At 48.5% G+C, this 24477-nt stretch overlaps 1 protein-coding gene across 1 annotated transcript; it reads right to left on the bottom strand.

The window, feature by feature from the left end:
* Positions 1 to 13211: 13211 nt before the first annotated feature.
* LOC309446739 (F-box/WD repeat-containing protein 10-like) lies at positions 13212 to 24477 on the bottom strand (the record flags this gene model as incomplete). Its single annotated transcript, XM_082066739.1, has 12 exons — positions 13212 to 14068; positions 15032 to 15223; positions 16655 to 16848; positions 17832 to 17990; positions 18674 to 18816; positions 19735 to 19883; positions 20219 to 20340; positions 21267 to 21467; positions 22362 to 22489; positions 22998 to 23114; positions 24103 to 24230; positions 24333 to 24477. The coding sequence occupies 12 exons, from the start codon at positions 24475 to 24477 to the stop codon at positions 13212 to 13214; spliced, it is 2535 nt and encodes an 844-aa protein (XP_081922865.1).

Genomic DNA, 24477 nt, shown 5'->3' with positions numbered 1-24477 from the left:
TGGGGTCTGGGCTGGGCTGTGGGGGCAGCACTGGCTGCTGGGGCAGCCGGTGCTCGTGGTGGAGCTGGAGGGAGCTGGGGGGGCATGGGGGGTGGTGCTGGGCAGTGTGGGACAACAGCCTGTGTGCTTCAGGGTGGGGGCAGGACCCTGTTGGTGGGTGTCTGTGGCTGACCCTGCCCCTCGCCCCCAGGCACCCCCTCCTCGCTGCTCTCAGCCGTGCTGCAGCACCGACCAGCCTCATCTCCCAGACGCTTCACCCTGGCACCGAAGCTGCTGCCGCACATCCAGCCCCCCCGCAGTGATTCAACCCCCTGACAGCCGGGCAGGACGGGGGTCCCGGCCCCGGTCCCACCGCCCCGGGCGCTGAGCAGGCAGCGGCTGCAATAAATGGCGATGGGCAACCAAGCACTGGTGTGGTCTGAGTGGGGGTCCCTGGGGCAGGATGGCAGAAAGCCCCGCTGCGTTTGCTTTTTCAGGAGAAAAATAAGTGCTAAAAAGGCGCTTTGGGGGTGCCCAGGTGGATCCAGTTGGTATCCAGGGCCCCCCAGAGGAAGCACGGGGAGCAAACCAGTGGGCACCAGGGCAGAGCCAGCAAAGGCCCATCCTGCACCCGGGTGGGGTGAGGTGTCCACGGGCTTCAGAAGCACCCCCTGGCACTAACTGGGGGGACGGGGTGAGGGGGGAACCAGGGGGCTGTGCAAGAAGCCGGGCTGGCTGTCGGCAGCCGGAGGAGCAGCAGCAGGTGCCGAGTTGCAAGGCCGGGCAAGGCCGCGCTGTCACAGGAGTTCTGGTTGACAACAGGTTGACCATGAGCCAGCACTGTCTCCTGTGGCCGAGAAGGTCGATGGTACCTGGGGTGTGTGAGGAGGAGTGTGGCCAGCAGGTCAAGGGAGGTGAATCCTCCCCCTCTGCTCTGCACTCGTGAGGCCACATCTGAGTTGTGTGTCCAGTTCTGGGTTCCCCAGTTTAAGAAGGACAAGGAATTACTGGGGAGAGTCCAGCGCTGGGCTACGAAGATGCTGAGGGTCTGGAGCATTTTTCTTGTGAGGAAAGGCTGAGAGAGCTGGGGCTGTTGAGCTGGAGAAGAGAAGCTGAGAGGGATCTGATCAATGGGATCAATATCTCAGGGTGGGTGTCAGAGGATGGACCAGACTCTGTTCAGTGGTGCCCAACGCCAGGGTGAGGGGCAACAGGCACAGACTGAAACACAGGAGGCTCCATGTGAACATGAGCAGAAACTCATTTGCTGGGAGGTGCCAGAGCCTGGCCCAGGCTGCCCAGAGCGGGTGTGGAGTCTCCTTCTCTGAGACATTCAAACCCCCTGGACCCACCTGTGTGATCTGCTCTGTGACCCTGCGTGAGCAGGGGCTGCACTGGGGGATCTGCAGAGGGCCCTTCAGCCCAACCAGCCTGGGATCCTGTGATTTCTCTGACTTGTTCTCAAGCCGAAGTGAAATTCAGCCTTGACAAAGCCCATGCAGAAGGTTTCGGTGTTTTAAGCCATGAGGCCTGTGGGCTTTGCAAAGAGGTTTGAAACTCGCCTGGGGGCAGCGGAGCCCAGCACCATTTCCCAGCACCAGCGAGAGGGGAAGGGGAAGGGAAGGGAAGGGAAGGGAAGGGAAGGGAAGGGAAGGGAAGGGAAGGGAAGGGAAGGGAAGGGAAGGGAAGGGAAGGGAAGGGAAGGGAAGGGAAGGGAAGGGAAGGGAAGGGAAGGGAAGGGAAGGGAAGGGAAGGGAAGGGAAGGGAAGGGAAGGGAAGGGAAGGGAAGGGAAGGGAAGGGAAGGGAAGGGAAGGGAAGGGAAGGGAAGGGAAGGGAAGGGAAGGGAAGGGAAGGGAAGGGAAGGGAAGGGAAGGGAAGGGAAGGGAAGGGCTGCTGCGGGCAGAGCCGGGGCTGCCGTGAGCCCGGGGGACCAGGACGCTGCAGCCATGGCCACCAGGCCACCTGTGCAGCTCACGTGGCTCCTGTGCTGCTGTTTGCCACAACACGGCTGCCGGGCTGGAGGAGACTGCGGCTTGTGGAGAGCAGCTGGGAGAGACTGGTGGCGGCAGGGAGAGAGGCAGCGGGACAGCCGGGCAGGCACAGGGCAGACAGGACTTCTGAGGAGGGCAGAAAGCAGCATCTCTGGGGCACTGGGGAGAGATGGCAGTTTGGCAACCCTGAGAGTGAGCAAAGTTCAGTGACACAAGAGCAGGAGAGGGCGAAAGGCTTGCCTGCCTCTTTTGAGGACAGGACGGGAAAGAGAGGATTGGCTTTACCAGCTGTGGCACCTGAATCTGTCTTGCTCTTTGCTGCTCAAATTCAAAAGCAACGTGGCTGTAGTGTGTGTTTTAAAAAGAGAAAGGATTTTTAGTGTTTGCCGTGCCTACTGCAAAGAAAAGGTGGAGGCTGTTCACTTGTAAGATTTACCAACTATCATGAGCATTTCCTACAATGACCCCCTGTCCATGGGCAGAGGAGACTCTGCCTGAGTCTCCAGCAGTACTGCTTTCTCCCATGGGGGGGAGGCCAAGAACATTTACTGTCCTTGAGTATAATTTATCATATTATCATTTTGTTTAGAAGAGACCCTCAGGATCATCGAGTCCAGCCATAAACTAACTCTGGCACTAACCCATGTCCCTAACAGTCTCATCTACATGTCTTTTAAACCCTCCAGGGATGGTGACTCCAGCACTGCCCTGGGCAGCCTGTTCCAATGCCCCACAGCCCTTTGGGGAAGAAATTGTTCCCCACATCCAGCACAGGGACGGTCGCTGCCCTGGGCCAACTGGCCACACCAGTGCTGGTACCAGCCAGGATGCTGGTGGCCTCTTGGCCACTTGGCCACACGCTGGCTCATGTTCAGCCACTGTCACCAACACCCCCAGGTCCTTTTTCCACCAGGCACTTTCCAGCCGCTCTTCCCCAGCCTGCAGCGTTCATGGGGTTGTTGTGACCCAGGTGCAGGACCCAGCACTTGGCCTTGTAGAACCTCAGAAAATGGGCCTCAGCTCATTGATCCAGTCTGTCAGATCCCTCTGCAGAGCCTTCCTGCCCTCCAGCAGATCCTTAACCTCTCTGCAGTTTGCTACTTAGCACACAGAAAAACAAGCTTGTCTTCAGTTCAGCGACTGTAAAGGGCAGAGGCTTCCGAATGAGTGCTGCAGAGACAGACCCAGCAGCCAGGCTGTGATATCAGGAGAGCCAGGCTGTTTCCCAAGAGCCTGTAGCAGAGATGTTACTGAAATCTTGCCGCAGTCACCTGTCCCAGTGACCTACTCCATCACAGCACTCATCCTGATGGATACTGATGATGCTGCCATGAATGACCACAGATTGGTTTTGATCAGACGAAAACTGGAAAACTGGTTCAGGTGCTCCAGTTGGACAGGTGAAGGGCTTAGGAACTTTGGTGTGTTCCTGGCCCCAGGACCTTGGCTGCCAATCAAATAGGGACACCTGGAGATAAATACGTAGTTACAGAGCTGGCATCACCAAAAGGGTTTTGGTTTGAGCTGCTGTAACCAGTGGGTGAGGTGCCACAGGGCAGGTTGGAGCCCACCTTGCTGAGAATGAGAGGAGCCCCATGTTCACTGATTTACTAACTTCAGGGGACACACAGCTGAAGTGTTCGACAGATTGACCTCCTCCTTGTCCTTACCCTAATCCTGTATTAACAACCTTCTTCCTACCACATTTGTTTTATAGAGCTCGTCTAAATCAATCTCATTTGTGCTTTGTCAGCTTTCTTTAGTCCTATTTTGAAGTCCTTCTCAATTCCCAGAAAGTTCTTGAACAAGTTCTTAAACAAGGCACTTCCGTGGGTCTGGAGTATAGCGAGGGGATGGACAACAGCCGCCGCAGCCTCACCAGGAGCAGACGCTGACAAACCAGTCTGATGTCCTGCCACGGCACAGCTTTTTAGGCGCAAAGTGAAAAGCAGCAGATGTCATACATGTTGACTTTAGGAAGGCTTTTAACACTGGCTGACCTGACCCTCTCTTAAAAAGATAATACTACATGGTGAGTGCAAAAACTCTACCTCAAGAGCCAATTACCAGCGGTTGTCAAAATGGAAGGACATGCTGAAGGGATTTTTGCAGAGGTCCATTCTGACGTCAGATCTTTTTAATGACTTCCATTGGCCTGGATAATTAACACCCCTGAGTGCTTTATTAAACCTGCAAATTACTCTGGGCTGTGAAGGGCAGTACAATCAATAGTATTGAACACAAGACTAACAAGTGGAAGAAATGTGCAAAATTCAACAGGTACAACTTGGAGCATTACCTTTGTGAACAGTGAGCAACACAGACACCAGTGAGGGAAAACTGGGTGGATGCAGCTTTTCAAAAAAAGAGTTTGAGGTATAATGGGGAGCAAACTGACCACCAGAAATGGAAAGGGCAAATACCACCCTGGGGCATACGAGCCAGAAGTGTGACCTCCAAGACAAACTGGAGTAATATGCCTGTCTGGGGACACCACACTTCAAAAAATACAGATCAACAGGAAAAAAAAAATAGTCAAAAGAGGTCAGTGAGGATGCTAGAAGACATAGAAAACACACAAAAAACGCTGAAAGAATCAAGATGATGTAGTCTGTAGCAAAGCAAGCCAGAGCTAGGAGGTGAAGGGGAACACTATAGTCATCAAGTGCCTAAGAGGTCATTTCGAAGAAGGCCATGGCCACAGCAAACAGGACAGGATATAAAGGATTTGAGCTCAGACAAAAAAAATCCTAAGTTAGGCTTTCTGATAATGTCAGGACAGAAGTGTGCCAAACCAGATTGCTGGGGGATGGCACAACCTCTGTCACTGGAGGTCTTAAAGAACAGTTTTCACAAACATCTGTCAGGACAGGCATTGTTCATCCCCCCAGATATGCAGGGGGAGTGGGATAAACTATGATTTTACCCTGTTGTAATCAAACTACATGTAGGTGGCACAAACAGAAGTGGCAGCCAGCTGTGAGCTTCTGCCAGCGTTTGCCAGCTAGAAATGTTTTACTAATGCTACTAATAAGAATAGAGAAAATAATACAAAATATACAAAACCAATCTTGAAAGTCTCAGCAACTGCAGAGCCGGCACCCAAAGTCCTGGACTGGACTCTGCAGCCAACCGGAGCTGGATTCAGTCTGTCACTGGCCTCAGTTCGCAGGGATGACTCGCAAGGTCCTCTGCTAATGTCACCATAAGGAAAAAAAAGGGACGAGATCCTCGTGATCTCACACTTTTATATGAAGTATTAATGTGAATGGAATGTTATACACAGTTGGTCAGTTTCTTGGTCACCTGTTTCTCGTCACCCCTCTTGCGAGATGTCCATCCATGCTTATCAATAAGTTTGCATTCCATTGCTAGGTTTACCAAAACATGTATCTGGTTCTCCAGGAAAATGCAGCTGATATGAAGCTTTAGCTGACAGGCAAATTCACGAAAAGAGAAGCTTGATTTTTAACAAAACCAGGACATTCCACCCCTTATAATATGCCATTCACTGAATACTTAAACCTTATCAATACAATCTAATTAATCACTACTAATACATATGTACATTTATATGCAGGAGTAATTAATCTTAATCAGTGGACCATCCTTTGAAAAGCTCATTAAGTTCATTTTGTCACAACAGTCTCCCAGGGCAGGAAAAATGGTGCAAGTGCATCTCATGACCACTGTTTGTGGGTTAAAGACATCAGCTTGGAAGGAGCTGTCAGGCGCCACTCGAAGAAGCTGGCTCTGGTTTCATCATCACTGTCTTGATCTGGAAGACACTTATTAAACACTGTTGGTATGGCAATTCACATCCTGCAGTTCAGTATTGAATATTTTCACCTAGAATCAAATCCCCTTGAGGTACACACTGAACTCCTCCATCCTTAAGCATCACCCACCAGGTGCTGCCAGGTCCCTGGGCAAAAACAATCCCACGAATGGGCTTGCCTTTGCCTGAGGCAGGAGGAACCCAGACTGCCTTTCCTAGCATATTTTTCATGTGTACTACAGGGACTTTATCTACAGTCCGTAGAATTTCTGATTGGGCAGGCCCGGCTCGGTTGGTTGATCCCCTGGTGTTGACCAACCAAGCGGCTTTTGCTAAATGTGAATCCCAGTTTTTAAAGGTTCCACCACCAAGTGCCTTTAGTGTAGTTTTTAACAAACCATTGTACCTTTCAATTTTCCCAGAGGCTGGTGCATGATATGGAATATGATATACCCACTCGATACCATGTTCTTTGGCCCAATTGTCTATAATACTGTTTTTGAAATGAGTACCATTGTCTGATTCAATTCTTTCTGGCGTACCGTGTCACCAAAGGACTTGCTTTTCAAGGCCCAAGATAGTATTTCGGGCTGTAGCATGAGGTACAGCATATGTTTCCAACCATCCAGTGGTTGCTTCCACCATTGTAAGTACATAACGCTTACCTTGACGTGTTTGTGGAAGTGTAATATGATCAATCTGCCAAGCTTCTCCATACTTATACTTTAACCATCGCCCCACATACCATACAGGTTTTAACTGTTTCACTTGTTTGATTTTGGCGCAAGTTTCACATTAATGAATAACCTGTGAAATAGTGTCCATAGTTAAATCCACCCCTCGATCGCGAGCCCATTTATATGTTGCATCTCTACCTTGATGCCCTGAAGCATCATGGGCCCACCGAGCTAGGAAAAGTTCACCTTTATGTTGCCAGTCCAAGTCCACCTCAGCTACTTTGATCTTAGCAGCTTGATCTGCTTGTTGGTTGTTTAGATGTTCCTCGGTGGCTCGACTTTTAGGCACATGAGCATCCACATGCCGAACTCTCACAGGCAGGCTCTCTAGCCGAGCAGCAATGTCTTGCCACAGTGTGGCAGCCCAAATGGGTTTACCTCTACGCTGCCAGTTGCTTTTCTTCCATTGCTGTAGCCACCCCCACAAGGCATTTGCTACCATCCATGAGTCAGTATAGAGATAAAGTATTGGCCACTTCTCTCGTTCAGCAATGTCCAAAGCCAGCTGGATGGCTTTCACTTCTGCAAACTGACTGGATTCACCTTGTCCTTCAGTGGCTTCTGTAACTTGTCATGTGGGACTCCACACAGCAGCTTTCCACCTTCGATGTTTTCCTACAAGACGACAGGATCCATCTGTGAACAGTGTATACTGCTTATCAGTCTCTGAAAGAGTATTATACGGTGGTGCTTCTTCAGCCCGTGTTACTTCCTCCTCATCTGGAGACATTCCAAAGTCTTTGCTTTCTGGCCAGTCTGTAATCACTTCTAAGATCCATGGGCGATTGGGATTTCCAATTCGAGCTCGTTGCGTGATCAATGCAATCCATTTACTCCACGTAACTTCGGTTGCATGATGTGGAGAGGGAACCGTCCCTTTGAACATCCAGCTCAGCACCGGCAGTCGCGGTGCCAGGAGGAGCTGTGCTTCAGTACCGATCACTTCTGAAGCAGCTCGAACTCCTTCATATGCTGCTAGTATCTCTTTTTCAGTTGGAGTATAGTTGGCCTCAGATCCTTTGTATCCTCGACTCCAAAAACCTAAGGGTCGACCTCGGGTTTCTCCTGGTGCTTTCTGCCAGAGGCTCCAGGTAAGTCCATTATCTCCGGCTGCGCTGTAGAGCACATTTTTAACATCTAGTCCAGTCCAAACTGGTCCAAGGGCCACCGCATGAGTTATCTCACGCTTAATTTGTTCAAAGGCTTGTCGTTGTTCAGGGCCCCACTCAAATTGGTTCTTTTTACGAGTCACTCGATAGAGAGGGCTCACAATGTGGCTGTAGTCAGGAATATGCATTCTCCAAAAACCTACAACACCCAAGAAGGTCTGTGTCTCCTTTTTATTAGTAGGTGGAGACATTGCTGCAATTTTGTTGATCACATCCATTGGGATCTGACGACGCCCATCTTGCCATTTTATTCCTAAAAACTGGATCTCTCGTGCAGGTCCCTTGACCTTGCTTCGTTTTATGGCAAAACCAGCATCCAAAAGAATCTGAATTATTCTCTCACCTTTCTCGAAGACTTCTTTCGCTGTGTCGCCCCATACGATGATGTCATCAATATACTGCAAGTGTTCTGGAGCTTTACCTTGCTCCAGCGTGGTCTGGATCAGTCCATGGCAGATGGTAGGACTGTGTTTCCACCCCTGGGGCGAGCGATTCCACGTGTACTGGATGCCTCTCCAGGTGAAAGCAAACTGCGGCCTGCACTCTGCTGCTACAGGAATAGAGAAAAATGCATTAGCAATGTCAATTGTAGCATACCACTGAGCTGCCTTTGACTCCAGTTCAAATTGCAGTTCTAGCATGTCAGGCACAGCAGCACTCAGTGGTGGCGTAACTTCATTCAGGCCACGATAGTCCACAGTTAGTCTCCACTCGTCACTAGACTTACGCACTGGCCAGATTGGGCTGTTAAAAGGTGAGCGAGTCTTACTGATCACACCCTGGCCTTCCAATTGACAGATCAACTTCTGGATAGGAATCAAAGAGTCTCGATTGGTGCGATATTGCCGGCGATGCACCGTCGTGGTAGCAATTGGCACCCGCTGATCGTCAACCATCAGCAGTCCTACAACAGAAGGGTCATCTGAAAGACCAGGCAAATCAGACAGCTGTTCAATTTCCTCAGTGTCCACAGCTGCTATACCAAATGCCAACCTATACCCTTTTGGGTCCTTAAAATACCCTCTCTTGAGGTAGTCTATGCCAAGGATGCACGGAGCATCTGGACCAGTCACAATGGGATGCTTTTGCCAGTTTTTTCCAGTCAGGCTCATTTCAGCCTCTACAACAGTCAGTTCCTGGGATCCCCCAGTCACTCCAACAATATTGATGGATTGCGTTCCTTTATAATTAGAAGGAATTATTGTGCACTGAGCGCCAGTGTCCACTAAAGCTTTGTACTCCTGGGGGTGTGTTGTACCAGGCCATCGTATTTGTACAGTCCAATAAACTCTGTTATCCCTTTCCTCCACCTGGTTGGAGGCAGGGCACCTCTAATTTCTGTTTTGCACAGTCTCTGGGTGTGAATTAGAGGTTCCTTCAAGAGCATCAGAATCTCTTCTGCCCCTTTTGTAAACTGGAGCAGCCACCTTACTAGGAGTTTTTCCTTTGATCTCACGTACTCGTTCTTGAAGTTCTGAGGTAGGTCTTCCATGCCACTTATTCATGTTTTCTCCCTGCTCATGTAGGAAGAACCACAGTGAACCTCTTTTTGTGGGCTGCCTCTGTCCTCTCTCTCGAGATTGGAAACGCCTTTTCCTAACAGCTGAAACATAGGTTTGTGCAGGTCGTGAATGGTATGTGTCTTCTCTGAGTTCTTTGATTTCTTGCAACACCTTTTCAAACCGGTCATCAGATTTTTCACACAGTTTCTCCACAGCAGAGACACAAGCCCACAGAGAACCAGCAAGGCTGTCCTCAAAGTCCCGGAGCTGCTCAATCACTTCAGTAATATCTTGTACACCTCCAGCTGACCAGACCATTCCTGCCAATGACTTAGCATATGCAGGCGGTGCGCTTTGTACAAATCTGCGCCACACAGGTCGTGTACAATTGATTCTATCTGGGTCTGTCCCCTCTTGGCTGTTTGGTCCAAAATAGATGATCTCTCGCACAGCTAGTTCTCTCAGGAACTGAACACCTCTCTCCATAGTATTCAGTTTCCCTAACTTGGATATACAATCTTCCTTGTAGGGAAATCTTACTTTCATAGCTGCCAGGAGTTGGGTCCAGAGAGTAGTGGCATTAGACTCTCTTGAAATTGCCCTATCAATGGTGGAGTCTCTTGACAGAGATCCCAGCTGCCTGGCTTCACCACCTTCCAATTCAATTGTTTCTGCCCCACTGTCCCAGCATCGGAGCAGCCAGGTTAAAATATTCTCTCCTTCACGACGACTGAAGTCTTTTCGCAGATCTCTCAGCTCACCTGGAGAGAAGGACCGAGTGGTGGTCACTTCATCTCCTCCCTGTCCTGATGATGCCCCTTGGGTTGATGTTGGCCCTGTGCCATCATCTGCTGCACGGGTAGTCTTTCTAGTGACTTTCTTACAACTGGCAACTGATGCTGATATGGGTTCACCATCATTTGATTCATTTCCAGAGTCTGAATGACTGTCACAGTGGTTACTGTGGTTACAGCAGCAACAGTGCCCAGTGTGTGAAGAAGTGGGGGCTGCCTTGTTAGCCTTTGAGGCTGGAGAAGTAATGTTATCTGCAGCGGTCTTGGCAGAGGAACTCTGCGTAGGAGCTGTAGCTTCAGCCTGCGAAGCCGCCGTTGGGGGGGCAGCGGCTGCAGTGGCAGCTTTTGCTGTTTTGCTTTTTCTCGAGCGGCCAGGAGTGGTTTTGCTAAAGCTTCCGAAGACGCACCGCAAATCTCAGGACTAAAAAACCTCCTGTTGAACCTCATTTCTCTTAACAGTAACACAAACTGACACACATTCAGCAAACCAGATACCACCACCACAGTTCTATCAAAGCTCCAAGGATATTCAAAGCTCTCTAAAACATTTGCGAACTGTCCTAGCGAAAAACCAAAAGTATTGTTAGTCAGCCTTTCTAAAGATTCGCTCGACCAATTAGCAAACACAGAGCCGTACTGCTCTTTAATCTCTCCTGGAGGCTTTTCAAGGTAAAGCAAAAATGAATGGAAATTCATTAGCGGCTGCAGTATAATGAAATAAACCAGTGCCAAACCACACAGTATCATCATGACCATTGTCCAGCTCCTTGTTGTTATATAATGAATACTTTGATTTAGGAAGAAGGCCCAGCACAGATAAGGAATCACCGAACACAACGTAGAAAATAACTGATACAACTTATGCCATAGCATCTTTAAATCAATGTAATTCACTTTGCCTTAATACCACTAAAGAATGTCTGAAGCAAACAGAAGCACGAGTACCACAACTCTATGTGTTGGCATCGTGCCATGAAAATTGAAAGGTACGTCAGAGCAGTAGAAAAGCCAAAAATCTCCAAATTTACCCCTTTCTCTCGCTCCACGTTGGGCACCAATTATCTGTCAAGGGTTTAGATTGGAGGGTGACAATAAAACCCTGGCAGATGTATTGTTCACCTCCTCTCCCCCCCACTTACCCCTTTTGCCCCTCCCTCTCCCCCCTTCCCACTCAGGACAGGCGATCGGGAGGGAAAGAAGGACAGAGAGAAGAGAGTTGGAAAAATTAGCAATGTTTTACTAATGCTGCTATAAGAATAGAGAAAATACACAAAATACACAAAACCAATCTTGAAAGTCTCAGCAACTGCAGAGCTGGCAACCAAAGTCCTGGCCTGGACTCTGCAGCCAACCGGAGCTGGATTCAGTCTGTCACTGGCCTCAGTTCGCATGGACGACTCGCAAGGTCCTCTGCTAATGTCGCCACAAGGAAAAAAAAGGATGAGATCCTCGTGATCTCCCACTTTTATATGAAGTATTCATGTGAATGGGATGTTATACACAGTTGGTCAGTTTCTTGGTCACCTGTTTCTTGTTGTCCCTCTTGTGAAGATGTCCATCCATGCTTATCAATAAGTTTGCATTCCATTGCTATGTTTACCAAAACATGTGTCTGATTCTCCAGGAAAACGCAGCTCATATGAAGCTTTAGCTGACAGGCAAATTCACTAAAAGAGAAACTTGTTTTTTAACAAAACCAGGACATTTTCTGTGTCACAGGCTGCAGGACACCAGCTTTGGACCTGCACTCCTGTTTAAGGCAGAAGAGAAGGCTTAAGCAAGAGAGGGATGAGAAATGAAAGTTGTGGAACTAGCAGGAGGAATGTCTTTTGTGTCAGGACCTGGACTGCAGCCCCTCCCCAGGAGTTTAACTCTCAGTATTTAAAGTGACTTGGCTGGTAAGAGCAAGTGGTTTAATAAGCATCAGGTGGTTTTGGAGCACTTTCAAAAAAAGCTGGAAGAAACCTGGGGGCAGGGGGTAAGAAACCACTCTACTCTTGTCTGTAGGAGATATTTTTTAGCCAAAGATTTTACTTTGGTTCCTACCTAAGATGTGTTGCTGCTGTGCCTGGGCATGTCCTGGGGCCATGAGCCAGACCCTGACTGGCAACTTGACTTAACCTTAGACCTGGCTCATTGCAGTAGTGGCTGCTGAGGCCACTGCTCATCCAGCGTGTTCTGCTCCACTCCTGTGATGCCTTTTCCTTTCGGAGCAGCTGTCCTTGGTGAAGATATAGGGTTGGGATCCTGCTTTGTGCCAGGCAGTGAGGTGTCCCGCATCGGGGAAGGATAACGGTGCACCTTCACCTGGACTCGTGCGCTTCTGCTGCTGCCTGCCGTGAGGGTTGTGGCCTGTGTTTCAGGCTCTGGCACTGGTGGTTACCACCCGTGGTGGCCACACTTACCATGTTCACACTTTACCACATCTCCTGTGGGAAGCTCTGGGTGACAGTGCTTCCCGCTCCTCTCCAGCCAAGGTGGTGGAGGGGATGGACTGTCTGCAGCTTTGAAAGAGTCAGCAATGTCTCCAGAGAGAGCACAGGCCAGGGTGGGACAGCGTAGAGTGGAACAGGCTGCCCAGGGCAGTGCTGGAGTCACCAGCCCTGGAGGGGTTTGAAAGATGCAGAGATGAGGTTCTCAGGACATGCTCCCACATCTTCACGGTTCTACATGGACACTTAGTTTTAATTACTTGTTCATTTTCTTTTCTTTGAGGGACAACTATCGTCATTTTTCACTGTGAGGTCTGACTTAATCACAGGGTTGGGAAGTTGAAGATGACGCTAAAGTGAACGAAGCAAAAATAATCACCACTCTACTGTAAGGAGAGTTTCCCAGAGTGAAACTGCTGCTTACAGCACCCCATCATCCACATCGTTAATTAACAAACGTGTTAGACAAAATCAGACCCGGGACTGATCTGTGTGCTACACCACTAGTTACTGGCCTCCAATAGACTTTGCAACACTGATCACCACCCCCTAGGCCCAGTCCACGCTTCTAATCAATCCACGCAATCTCCAATAAGATTTATTATCTTTGAGACATATGTTGAGCTTTATTAGTGTCTGTATTACCAGCAGGTCTAGCAAGATAAATCCAGGACAGGACTCAGTCCACTCACTGCCCTGAGAAATAGCTGAATATACCAAGAATATCTCTTCAGAAAAAAACATACAGGGGAGACATGTTTTATACTTAGAAACTACATGGATCGTGGCAGCTCAGATAACGGTTGGTTGTTGGACTAAGGGCTTAGCTCAGATAAACGTATTAAAGCCCAGTTCAGGAGCAGGTATCTTCCCCTCCCCAGTAAAAGAGTCCACAGGCAGGCCTTTCACTTTCCGTAGCCAGGCTTTCCTGCGCGCTCTCTCCTGCTCTTCTGTGAGCTGCTGCTCTGCCTTATACTGAGCTGCAATAGCTGCCTCGTACCGCTCCTTCTGTTTTCCTGTCAGAAGCCTGAACCCACCGTTAGGCTGGGAAGGGTGTGCAGCATTCATGCAAAAAGAGATTTTTCTCCTGGAAACCACTCCATTTTCCATTTGTGCAATGGTCGCATGTGTTGGTTTGGTCCGCTCAGCAGCAGCTGTAACGGGATCGATAACCTGAACCCCATCTCCAGGGGGAGGGATGACTTCACCAGGAGCTTTCTTTTCCTCCAGCAAACGAGAGCAAGTCTTGGGCCGCACAACAGAGGGAGCAGGGATGGAGGACTTCACAGTGGGTCCATACAAAGAGTTTTTCAGCTTGAGCTGCAGCATTTTGGTTTCAAAGGGTACAGAGATTCTCCTTGGGGTCAGAGAATCACTGCGCAATTTCGCATGTCGGAGCTGGGCTGCCTGATCATTTTTGCGTTGCAGGGAGGGTTTGTGTATTTGTACCTTTTCAGGGTGGTGGTGCTCACGTTCCCAGGCTTCCTTGACTTTCGCATGGCGATGAGCGTGGGACCTGACCGGGGCTGCCTTGCAGGCATTCTGCAGCGTGCTGACTGTTAAGAGGAACTTGGCAAGGGACATGGGACTACTTTGACCTCTGCTCTTTCCAAATTGCCAAGTGGATTCTGCCTTGTAAAGATGTGCAGGTACATAGATAGAAGTGCCACGTTCGAGTCTGCTACCTGTTCCCAAAAATACAACACAGCAGGAGTCAAAGAGAGTTTTTCTGATCATCATTGGCAGGTTGTGCAATTATGCCCTTGACTAAGAACTGGACGGGGATTGTGTAAAATGCTCAGCCCCACAAACTTTGCCATAGTGACGCATTTGTCACTTGGTTTTGCCATGTCATTGCCATGTCAGTGCTTTGCAATACATTTCTCTTCTTCCAGTCTGGCCAACTGGAGCTTCTGCCCCCTGGAAATATATTTCAGAGAACATTAAGTGCAGAAAGGCAGAACACAGCAAACAAACTAATGAAAGTTAGTGCTTGTTCCTCATTTACGGAATTTAGAACTGTTTAATCTGCACATACACATGACCCTGCTTCTTAGTTACAAACATGGGAATGTGGGGTTAGAGATTTTTGATGGGCACAGTTCTCTGAAGTTCTATTTCAGAGTCTGCCTTAAACTTCAAGGGCCCAAAACATTCTGAATATAAGACTTTACAGAAATGAACTTGGGACAAATGCCATATGGTCACAGGCCACATTTGCGGTCCCAGTGCTCTCTCGTTCTCATGCCTCAGGCTGCCGTGTCACTGTTGGCTGAGACAATTCACATATAATTTTTTAAAACAATTTTCTGAGTTGCTGCTATTGATCAGATACCAACTACTCAAATTTTGTGCGTGGTTCTGCTACACCTGTTAAAGAAAGAAAAAATAGAACAAGGAGATAACAAAACCCCCTAGAGAGCAGAGAAGTAAGCCGTACAGCTAGAGCTGAGCACTTGCCCTGTTTCTTCGATGTACAGCAGGTTCTGTAGCCATCACAGGCTGTGCCAGTGATGTGTGTGACCACTGCAAACCGTCCATCCAGAACAGGCCTAGCCTCCAGAGATCCTCGTGTTTCATTCTTTAGTTTATCTTAGGTGCACTTGTTTGACGAATCGCCGTCCTACCTACCTGCCAAGTGTCCTTACCAGGAATATTTGCCAGGAATCCTATAGAATGTGCTCTCGCCATGTTTCCCAAGGTGAGGGTGGAGGGCTGTGTGGCGTCAGGACCACACAGTTTATTCTGCTGCTCTGCCTGAACGTGAGAACTCCTCTTCATCTTGAGCAAATGCGGGTGCTGCTGGCAAGCTGCTGATCTCATCAGTTTATTGCAGAGAGCTAGAACACAACAAAAGATTAATCTCAACTTCACTGGTGTCAGACCTTCAAAAATCAAGTAAAATGTGCATAACCGTTGGGCTTTAAGTCTTTGGTTACAGTTTTGCCTCTTATCACAGCTTCTGAAGGTCTAGGGATTAGAAACAATCCAAACATATTTGTTCAGCAGAAAACTTCACAGCATTCAAATATGATGGTAAATGTAGATCTTTTAAAATATTAAGTATGTACACACAGCCCATACTTTTGTGCCACTAGAATTACAATACACTGCACTCCTATGTGTTTCCTGTTTCTACAAACTGTCCGTCCCTTACCAAATAGAGCCACATCAGTGAGGTCAACGCCTGGTGACCTTCAAAGCATGAAAACTTTCTCGGTTTACCTGCAATACACAGTTTGACTGTGGAGCTAGAAGATCTGTGATACACACTGCATTAAATAACTGCTGATTAAAAAAAAAAATCACTGTGTTACAACTTAAAAGGTGCCTGCTCATGTGCAATCGCATTTCCCACGGATGGCAGGTCCCGATCGCAGGTGTCCTGTGACTTTCTGGAGTATTTTCTAATAAGAACTGAACCAGCAGCCTGTTTCCCTGCACACCAGCTGTAATGGTGTGAAAAATACTGATTTCTCTGTTACTGAGCTGGAAACACGACAGTGCCTGTCTGTATGGGGATATAGTGGAAGATTTGGCAAGGAGGTTGTTTAAATGTAAATACGCTCAAGTGACTTGCACCTGTCTGTAGAAAAAGCACACACATCACACTAATTGTTTTACTGACCTTGTGTGCTTGACGAGCAGAACCTCTGTGTTAGATAACACAGGCCTGTGAGAAACTCCAGGCACCTCATCACTATGGCTGAGATTCCTGCTTTGCTGTGAGAAAGAGCGGGAGGCTGCGCCTGCCTGAAGCCGTGAAATACAGGCGAGCTCAGCAGGCCCAGTGACCTTCCAGCAGGGCTGGACTGACCAGCGCCTGCGTCCCCGCTGCTGTCACCTCTGCTGGGAGCTCAGGTGCGGCTTCGGAGATCCCCAGTAGAGAGGGAACTAAAGTGAAACTTGCTCTTTGTAAATGCATCCGTGGCCTCTGGCTCTTCCTGCGATGTGCCTGCGTATGTGCACACGCTATCTTGACAAATGTCTCCAATTTATACCAAACCTTTCTAAAAAGGCACAAAGGTTTTACAAAAGTCTACAAGTGACGGAACCATTGAAACCAACAGCACACCTCCCAGACTGCGCTTTTGAAAAGCGGAGAGTCTGTATATTGATTAAGACGAAGGCAGCCATGTACTGGCAATGATTTCAAATTCATTTTAGGAAATGCCAGCGCGATGCAGAGGCTGTTTGTAATATTTTGAGGTGTTCCCCAGCCTTTCAGTGACCCGCAGTGGACCCAGGTTGAGAACAGGAGCTCTCAGCACCTTCTGGTTCCAGAGCCAGGCGGCACATCTGGTCGTGGTGCTGCCTTCGCCGGCGCGGAACCGGGGTTCTGCTCCAAGTCACCTGCTGCTGGTTGCTCTTCCCCGCCACCTCTCGGTCGGCATCCAAGGTGTAGTCCCACCTGACGTCCTCAAACTGGAACACCAGCAGTACGGCTGGAGAATTTATCACCATCCTGAAGGAGGGAAGGAAAAGCTGTGAAGAGCACGAATACCATTAACCCAGCGCTTAGTGCCTGCGGGCACTTCAACAGCTCTGAGATGACCTGCACTTGTTTAAGGGAGCAGGAACAATTAACCCATCGATGGTGCTGCACATTGTAACCCAACCTTTGTGTGAGCTCTGTGGGGCTCTTTTCATTCAGCTCTATAATAAATTTAGTTGTAAAATGATTAGGATGAAAACTTGCAGCAGTAGAGTGAGCTAGATCAGTGCAATGCCAAAAGAAACTGGAGATACCATATTATTAGGGACATTTAATGTAAATTGGAGGGGTGTGATGGGCCTGGCTGTGATGGAGTTTTCTTCATAGCAGCCCATATTTTGCTGTGGTTCAGAGCTGTGACCAAAACACCAGCATTTGAGCCATTGCTTATGAAGAAGCTGGGAACTACCTTCAGTGTAGAGGTGCAGATGTGAGGAGACCTGGGAGAACTTTCCACTGTTGGCTTTTATAAAGAGGCAGTAAGGCAGGGAACAGGTAAAGGCTTTGTCAGGCCTTGGCTTGGTTCCCCAACCTGCTGAGAAATTTGGGTTCTCAATTCAACTTTACAGTTGATTCACAGAATCTTTTAGGTTGGAAAAAAACGTTAAGATCATGAAGTCCAACCATAAACTCGGCACTGCCGAGTCCACCGCTGAGCCATGGCCTGAAGTGCCACATCTTTAAAATACCTTTGGGGATGGGGACTCCACCACTTGCCCGGGCAGCCAGTTCCTCTGTGTGTCTTAAGTTGGAAAGAAACGGGAAATTGTCAATCGCTGGATGGAGTAAACAAATCTATTTTTAGCCACTGCTAACAAAACCAAGTTATGAAAGCAGTCAACAAGCAGTAGAGCCCTTTAAAGCTTGTTTGTGAGAAGGAAAAATGCTTAATTCCTTAAATTACCAACTTATCTACCTAGTTTAGTTCAGAGACGACAGCTGCCGTCACCAACCTGTTTTCTGACACATGGACAGAAGAGATGGGGCCCCCGCTGGTATTGGCCGTCAGCACTTTCAGGCAGGTCCCAGTCAGGTAGTTAAATACACGGATGTTCCCATCAGCGCAGCCGCTGATGACTCGGAGATAGAGGAACTGCAGAGACACGACTTCCCTGGAAACACAACGTGACAGCGCTGGGACACCCATTGTGCTTTCCCAGGAGACGTGATCAGCTCCCTCTTTGTCCTGGAGGAGACGCAGAGCTCTGCCCCCATCAACAGGCGGAATAAAGAAGCTCATGGAGATATTTCCAGGGCCTGGTAGTGAAGTCCTTCATAATCCCTCCCTGCCCAAACCAACCAGCCCAGTGCATCCTCAGAGCAGCCACTGTGGCTGTGGCCATCTGCCGTGTTTTAAACTGCATTTTTATGTCTAGGAAAGTAAAAGGAAATAATATGACGGTACAGCTCTCACAGTTCTAATGAGTATTAGAAAATAACATAGTACACAGTTGGCAGGGGTCAGCATGTAACTTGGCCACCTCTGACATAGACCGTGTCTTCTCTTGACCAGGTAGCATGACACCCTCTTGCATACAGGTTATGATCCTTGAATTATTAGACTATGCCCTGTCATCCCTGTTTGTGAACAAGTGGTTGCAATATTTGCATTTTAGGTTGTTACAGGTCTTAACTGACAAACACTGGTTATGACCACGTAGTGCCTGACACTTTAAAGATGAAGATTGTTGAACGTGGGGATATTTCAGATACCAAGCTTGATAATTAAGGCATTCTGTGTTTCTACAGACTTAGTAGATTGCTGAATACAACTCGAAATGCATGCGATTCCTACTTTGGGTGGCGGAAAGCTGTGAGACATCTCCTCAGGTTTCCCAACATGCTCCATCCCAGGGCATTCCCATCGGTGCTGCCTGTGACAAGGTGCCACTGGTCAAAGGACAAGCACTTCACTGGGCCTTGGTGCCCCTTTAATGTCTGCAAAGTAAAAGAAATAGGTGTAACGCTCAGTAATCTAGATGTAAATATGCCAAGGTATCTTATGGCATTCACAATACCAGACTCATGTACTATATTGTAGTTTTATCAGGTGTTATTCTAGTATACCAATATATTCCACGGATAACTGTTAGTTTTATAGTTACAAGAAATATTCTGGGCTTGCTACTGACAGTGAGCTGCTGGTGTAGAATTAACATCAATTTTCCATCTTTATTTATGTGCTCAATAGATGCCACCACACCAAGACCTTTATCATCCATTGAATGCTGACCCAGGAGAGAAGAGACCCAACAGCCCTGACTGTAATGAAAGGGACAATCACAAATGTAGCTCAGCTGGAGCCGGGAAATCCTGCATCTGAGATTCCTCTCAGTTTGCAGCTCTGTTCCCTGCAGACAGAAAGAGCTTCACTCCTCTCAGATGTGGACTAACACTGATTCTGGACACCTGCTAGAGGTCATTAGCAGTCTCCAGCCTCGACCTTTAAAATGCAGAGCAGCCATCCAGCTGCTTCAGCTGCATCTGTTACCAGTTATGAAGGTTTCATGTTTTCGGCTGACAGGTGAGACCCAACCCCAAGAGCTGTTGGTCAGACCCCAACCTCTTCCAGGGTCTGAATGTTCCTGCAGGAGCAGAGGTGGATGTTTCTACAGGGATGATGGGGTCGGGCACAGCAAATCAAGCCCTGCATTAAAATTGACACTTGTTTGCAAACAAGTTTTATATTATTTGCTTACAAATAAATCTGTGGTTTCTTTTACCAGTTTAGGCTGCCTTTGGTTTGGGGCTTTTTTTTTTTTTTAGAAAGTCTTTGGCAAGAACAAAAGGCTGTGATAAACTAGCACAGATTTTTAAACATTTAGCACAAAATGATCCGCCTAAGAAGAAACTCACTTTGATCAGAGCGCCCGTATCCGCAGCCCACACTCTGACCAGCCCTCGCTCACACCCGCTGACAACGCGGGCCCCGTCCGTTCCAACCGCCCAGACAACGCTGCCGTGCCGCAGGGTCTGCAGACACTTCCCGCTCGCCAGATTCCACACTGTTGGGAGCAAAGGGGAGAAATCTCACAAATTAGTAGTAAAGAAACCTCTGGCAAAGCTGCAAGTTGATTCCATTTTCCCGAGAGCTGGTGTGGCCTTATAGCAACAAAACCTTTAAAAAGTGAATAAAAGCAGAAGTAACAAGAATTTATGCAGTGACACAGAGACCTTGCATGTCCACGTGGCCACAGCTTTGGCTGCTCTGGAATCAAAAAGAGACGCTAAACTCCACCCTCCAGTTGATGGCCTTGCTTTATTCAGACGCTGCCCGTGTCCCCCGTCACACCTCCAGCACTCTGCCCATTGGCCTTTGTCTGGAAGCTCCTGGTCTCACCTTTTACCATCCCATCCCTGGCTCCCGACACGAACTGCTCTTCGTGTAAATCCAAGCAGGTGACTGTCCCATAGTGACCATTGAAGACTTTCACACAAGCACCACTGTAGATATTCCAGCACCTACAAAGGACCAACCAAAAAGGGAATGCAGTGATTAACTTAATTGATGGCTTATTCATCTTATTATTTCCTACTTAACAGACCCAGCTTTTCTCCTCTGAACACTAGGCTGAAGTCAGGAGTCATTCCACTAAGGTGTCAGAGTACTTGGAACGATCAAGTCAGGATTAGTATTAAATTTTTACCAATATAATTTGTTCTACCTGCAGACTACCTGGAAACACATGTCCGGATTCCACCTTAGGCACGGTTACCTCCAACTGACCTTAAAACGTAGAGCTTTGCAGATAACATTGTTTCTTTAGCGGCTGGTGCCAACGTGATTTCTGTTGGCCTCAGAGAACACCAGCACCTGTTCAAACAAACATTTTGGAGCAGGGAAGAGCAGGGGGTCAGAGCCTGAGCCACTGCAAACTCTTTCCTTTTTAAGTGCTGCCTTTCACGAATTTCTGGTATTGCCGTGCCAGAGCCAGACAACCTGCTGTTCAGCTTTTACCCCGCATCGTGATACTCTTGAGATGCAGAGATAAACAACACGTAACGCTGAGCATCTCCTGTCTGAGGGTGCAGTGTCTGCAAAGGAGCAGCTGTGCAGCGGGTACCAGGGTGTTAAAGCTGCTCAGCCAAACTGTCACAGATAAACCCAGCCTTGCTGAACTCAGTGCTGACCTTAGCAAGTGCCTATGGGAAACATCTGGTGTTTTGAGGCACTTTAGGAAAACCTGTGCGTCACCGGGTGAAACTGGAAAAGAGGAGCTGTCCTATGTGAGCGGGGGTTGTTTCCTTATCTACTGTCCTTTCCTTGTTACTATAACAAAAGTGAGGGCAGGAAGATTCCGAAGATGGGCTGGAAGGACTAAAGATGAATGTTTTCCTGGGTATCCCAAGAGGCTGGTATCCTGCGGCACAGTCCCTGCGCTGCTCACCTGATGCTGAGATCAAAGCCTGTGCTGAGGACGAAGCCTTTTTTCTCGTTGAGGAGCAGAGCTTTGCTCCCAGCACGATCAGAGAGCAGAGGCGGCACTTCTTTCGTCCCCGGCATGCCAAGGAACCTCACTTTTCGGTCTGCAGAGCCAACGGCTACCAAGTCACCACCACTGTAGTGGATTATCCTGCTCTGGTCCGATCTGGATAAGAAACAGCGACTGAGATGAGCTTTAGCCAGCTGACAAGGTACAACAGGTCTAAGGTGTGACAGGAATTTCTGTGATGCCGAACGGTCTTCACTGAGCAGCCTGACACACAACACACTTAAATGGGTGAATCCTTCGCAGGGCACCACAGCCAGGGTCCCTAATTCTGCAAGGTTGTATCTGGAGAATAAGCTCAATAGGTGCTGAAGTGAGTTGAGAGAAGGGAACGGAGCTGGTGAGGGGCTGGAGCACAAGTGTGATGGGAGCGGCTGAGGGACCTGGGGGGTTCAGCTGAGAACAGGAGCTGAGGGGAGACCTTCTGATCTCTGAACTGCCTGAAAGGAGCTTGGAGCCGGGGGGGTCGGGCTCTGCTCCCCAGGAACAAGCGCCAGGAGCAGAGGAAACGGCCTCAAGTTGCGCCAGGGGAGGTTGAGGTTGGATCTGGGGAACAATTTGTTCCCCAAAGGGCTGTGGGGCATTGGAACAGGCTGCCCAGGGCAGTGCTGGAGTCACCAGCCCTGGAGGGCTGGACAGACAGACATGAGGTTCTCAGGACACGGGGCAGTGCCGGGGTGGGTTATGGTTGGACTCCATGATCTTGAGGGTCTTTTCTAACCAAAACAATTCTGTGATTCTAAAACTGGGAGAGTGCTCCGTATCCTTTGTGATACACTGGGGATCACTAACCCTTACATCTTTAAAAATTACCCTGCTATCTTTATTAAAAACTGGATTGGACACTGAGGATTTTCCAACGCTGATGCTGAGGGACCCTCCCCTCCAGCCGCACGTTCCCACAGAAGGACCGCGGGGAACAGAACAGGTTTGCAGAAGCCGCTGTTGGGCCCTACAGGGTTAGTGCAGAGAGCAGCCAGGCAATCTACTCACCGGTCCATGAGGACACGAACACTGTAGGAGCCACAGAAGACATTTCTCTCTTCCAGTTGGATTGTGTCTGTTTTCAGATCACGATAGGCTTCCTGCAGATTGTCTTTCTCCTCCCGTCTTTCTCCTCTCTGTCCAAAGAGAAACAGGGAAAAGTAACTCAGGGAGGGAGGAATGTAGCATTATTCCGCAGTATTAAACATACCGGCTTGGTCCCTACTATAGTGACGAGACCAGAGACAGAATGTGTTGGTAAGGAACACCCAGAGTGCGGGAGCTTCCTGCTTGGTGCAGAAACAAGGGTTGTTCCTCAGCAAAAATGCAAGACCTGACATCTGCACCCTTTATTTCTGGGGAACATGCTGTGTCCTTGGGGTGCTGCCCAGCCCTGCTCGCAGCCATGGCCCCAAGGCTACGCCTGCGAGATGCATTAGGACAAGGCAGGATTTCGGGATGCAGGCTCCTGCTCGTGACAGAAGGTGCTGAGCAAGCTCTGGTCCTTAGGAGTTGCTCACGATGGTACAAACCAGAAGAACAAAGCAACTCCAAATTCACTGTCACTTCTTCCAAGATGTGTCCTCCTTCTTGCCCAAATGCTGAAATGCAGGATCCATGGAAGGCAAACACCTTCCAACATACCTGCGGTTTACTTTCACAGTCATGGTCCTCAATGACATCCCCCTCTTCGTTTAACACTGGAACTGTCACATCGACTCTTTTGGCATAGGTTGGAACTGCTCTTTTGGGACACAACCCCTGGAATGAACCGGCAGAGGCACCACAGTCACCGCAGAGCCCGAGCGCACGGAGGACGCTGCTCATGGGTGGGTGCTCCAGCATCTCCACGGGACACTGAAGCCACCCCCAAATCTGAACTGCACACACTGGTTTACTGTTCCTTAAGAGACCGGACTTGCATTTACCACCTTGTTGGTATATGACTTAACTGCTTGTGAAAAATCATTGCTCTTTCTTTTTCCCTCCAAAATCCAGTCTTGAGCTTCTAAGAATCCGCAAAACTTTTCCATTTCAACAGAAAAAAGTTTGAAAGTGCATCTCATCTCTGGTGAGCGCTCAGTTCGTTCAGAATCCAAACCCACTGAGATGAGAGGCTCTTGAAACGTCTTTAGCAATATTTAAGTTTCATTTGTAATGCGCAAAACCTTACATGAAGCAGTCTTTAAATGCTGGCCCAGAGCTGAGATTTCAATGCTCTCTTCACAAATCAAAGCACACAAAGATCTCCTACTTTTTCTCCTTGGGGATTTACCTTTACACTTAGCTTGGTCTATGGCAAGTCTGTTCTAAGCAGGACAAGCATTTCCTAGCAGTTCTGCTTTACTGTGTCCCAACTGCCAGCTGTGACTTCTCAAAGTCATCTCATCTTTCCATCTTCCTTGGTGGAGCAAATAAAGCTCAGGGAACTGTTGCAGCTCTGCCAAATTGTCACCAGCTCCTGGAAGTACAGGATTTGCATTCCTGACCAAACCCTGTTTTCTTCATTACAAGAGTGTTTTGCTCCATTTTTAGAGTTGCAGGCTCCCTGAAGGTCAGTAAAGGCTCTTGTGTTGTGCTTACTTGTGATAGTATGAACATCTAACCTGGCTTAACTCTGCAGATGGAAGAACAGGACAAAGGTGGGAGGTGGCCTCTAGTAAAACCATTTCCATCTAATGGTTTGGGCAGTAGCAGGAGAACTCTCTTTTTAAAGCACATCATAATGGCAGAAGCCCAGACATCATACCTGCAAATATTTGATCCTCTCCTGCACTATTTTTCGACATGCATGTTCCTTATTGACTTCTTCGGCCAGAAAAGCCCAGAATCTATTCACAGACGCACATGCTTTGAGAGATTTTTGATCCAAAAGTCCTGAGGAATTAAAAGCACAGAATGGTTAACCAAGATCCACACTAGAGGCCATCCATGGCCCTCGGGGGAAACCATCCTTGGGAAAAATCAGGGCAGCTTTACCAAAGATGTACATGGACAGGTGAGGTGGCAGGCAGCTGATTAAGTTCTTGGACCCAAAGACATTAGAGGGTGACCGGTGGATGGCAGGACCCACAGCCTCATCTCGACCAGTTAAGGGGCACAGCAGGCAAGTTCTCCTCCGCAT

The sequence above is a fragment of the Streptopelia decaocto genome, assembly GCF_964273445.1.
Source record: "Streptopelia decaocto genome assembly, chromosome: 16".
NCBI lineage: Eukaryota > Metazoa > Chordata > Aves > Columbiformes > Columbidae > Streptopelia > Streptopelia decaocto.
The sequence above is the reverse complement of the archived record's forward strand: the minus strand, read 5'-3'. Positions and strand labels throughout refer to the sequence as shown.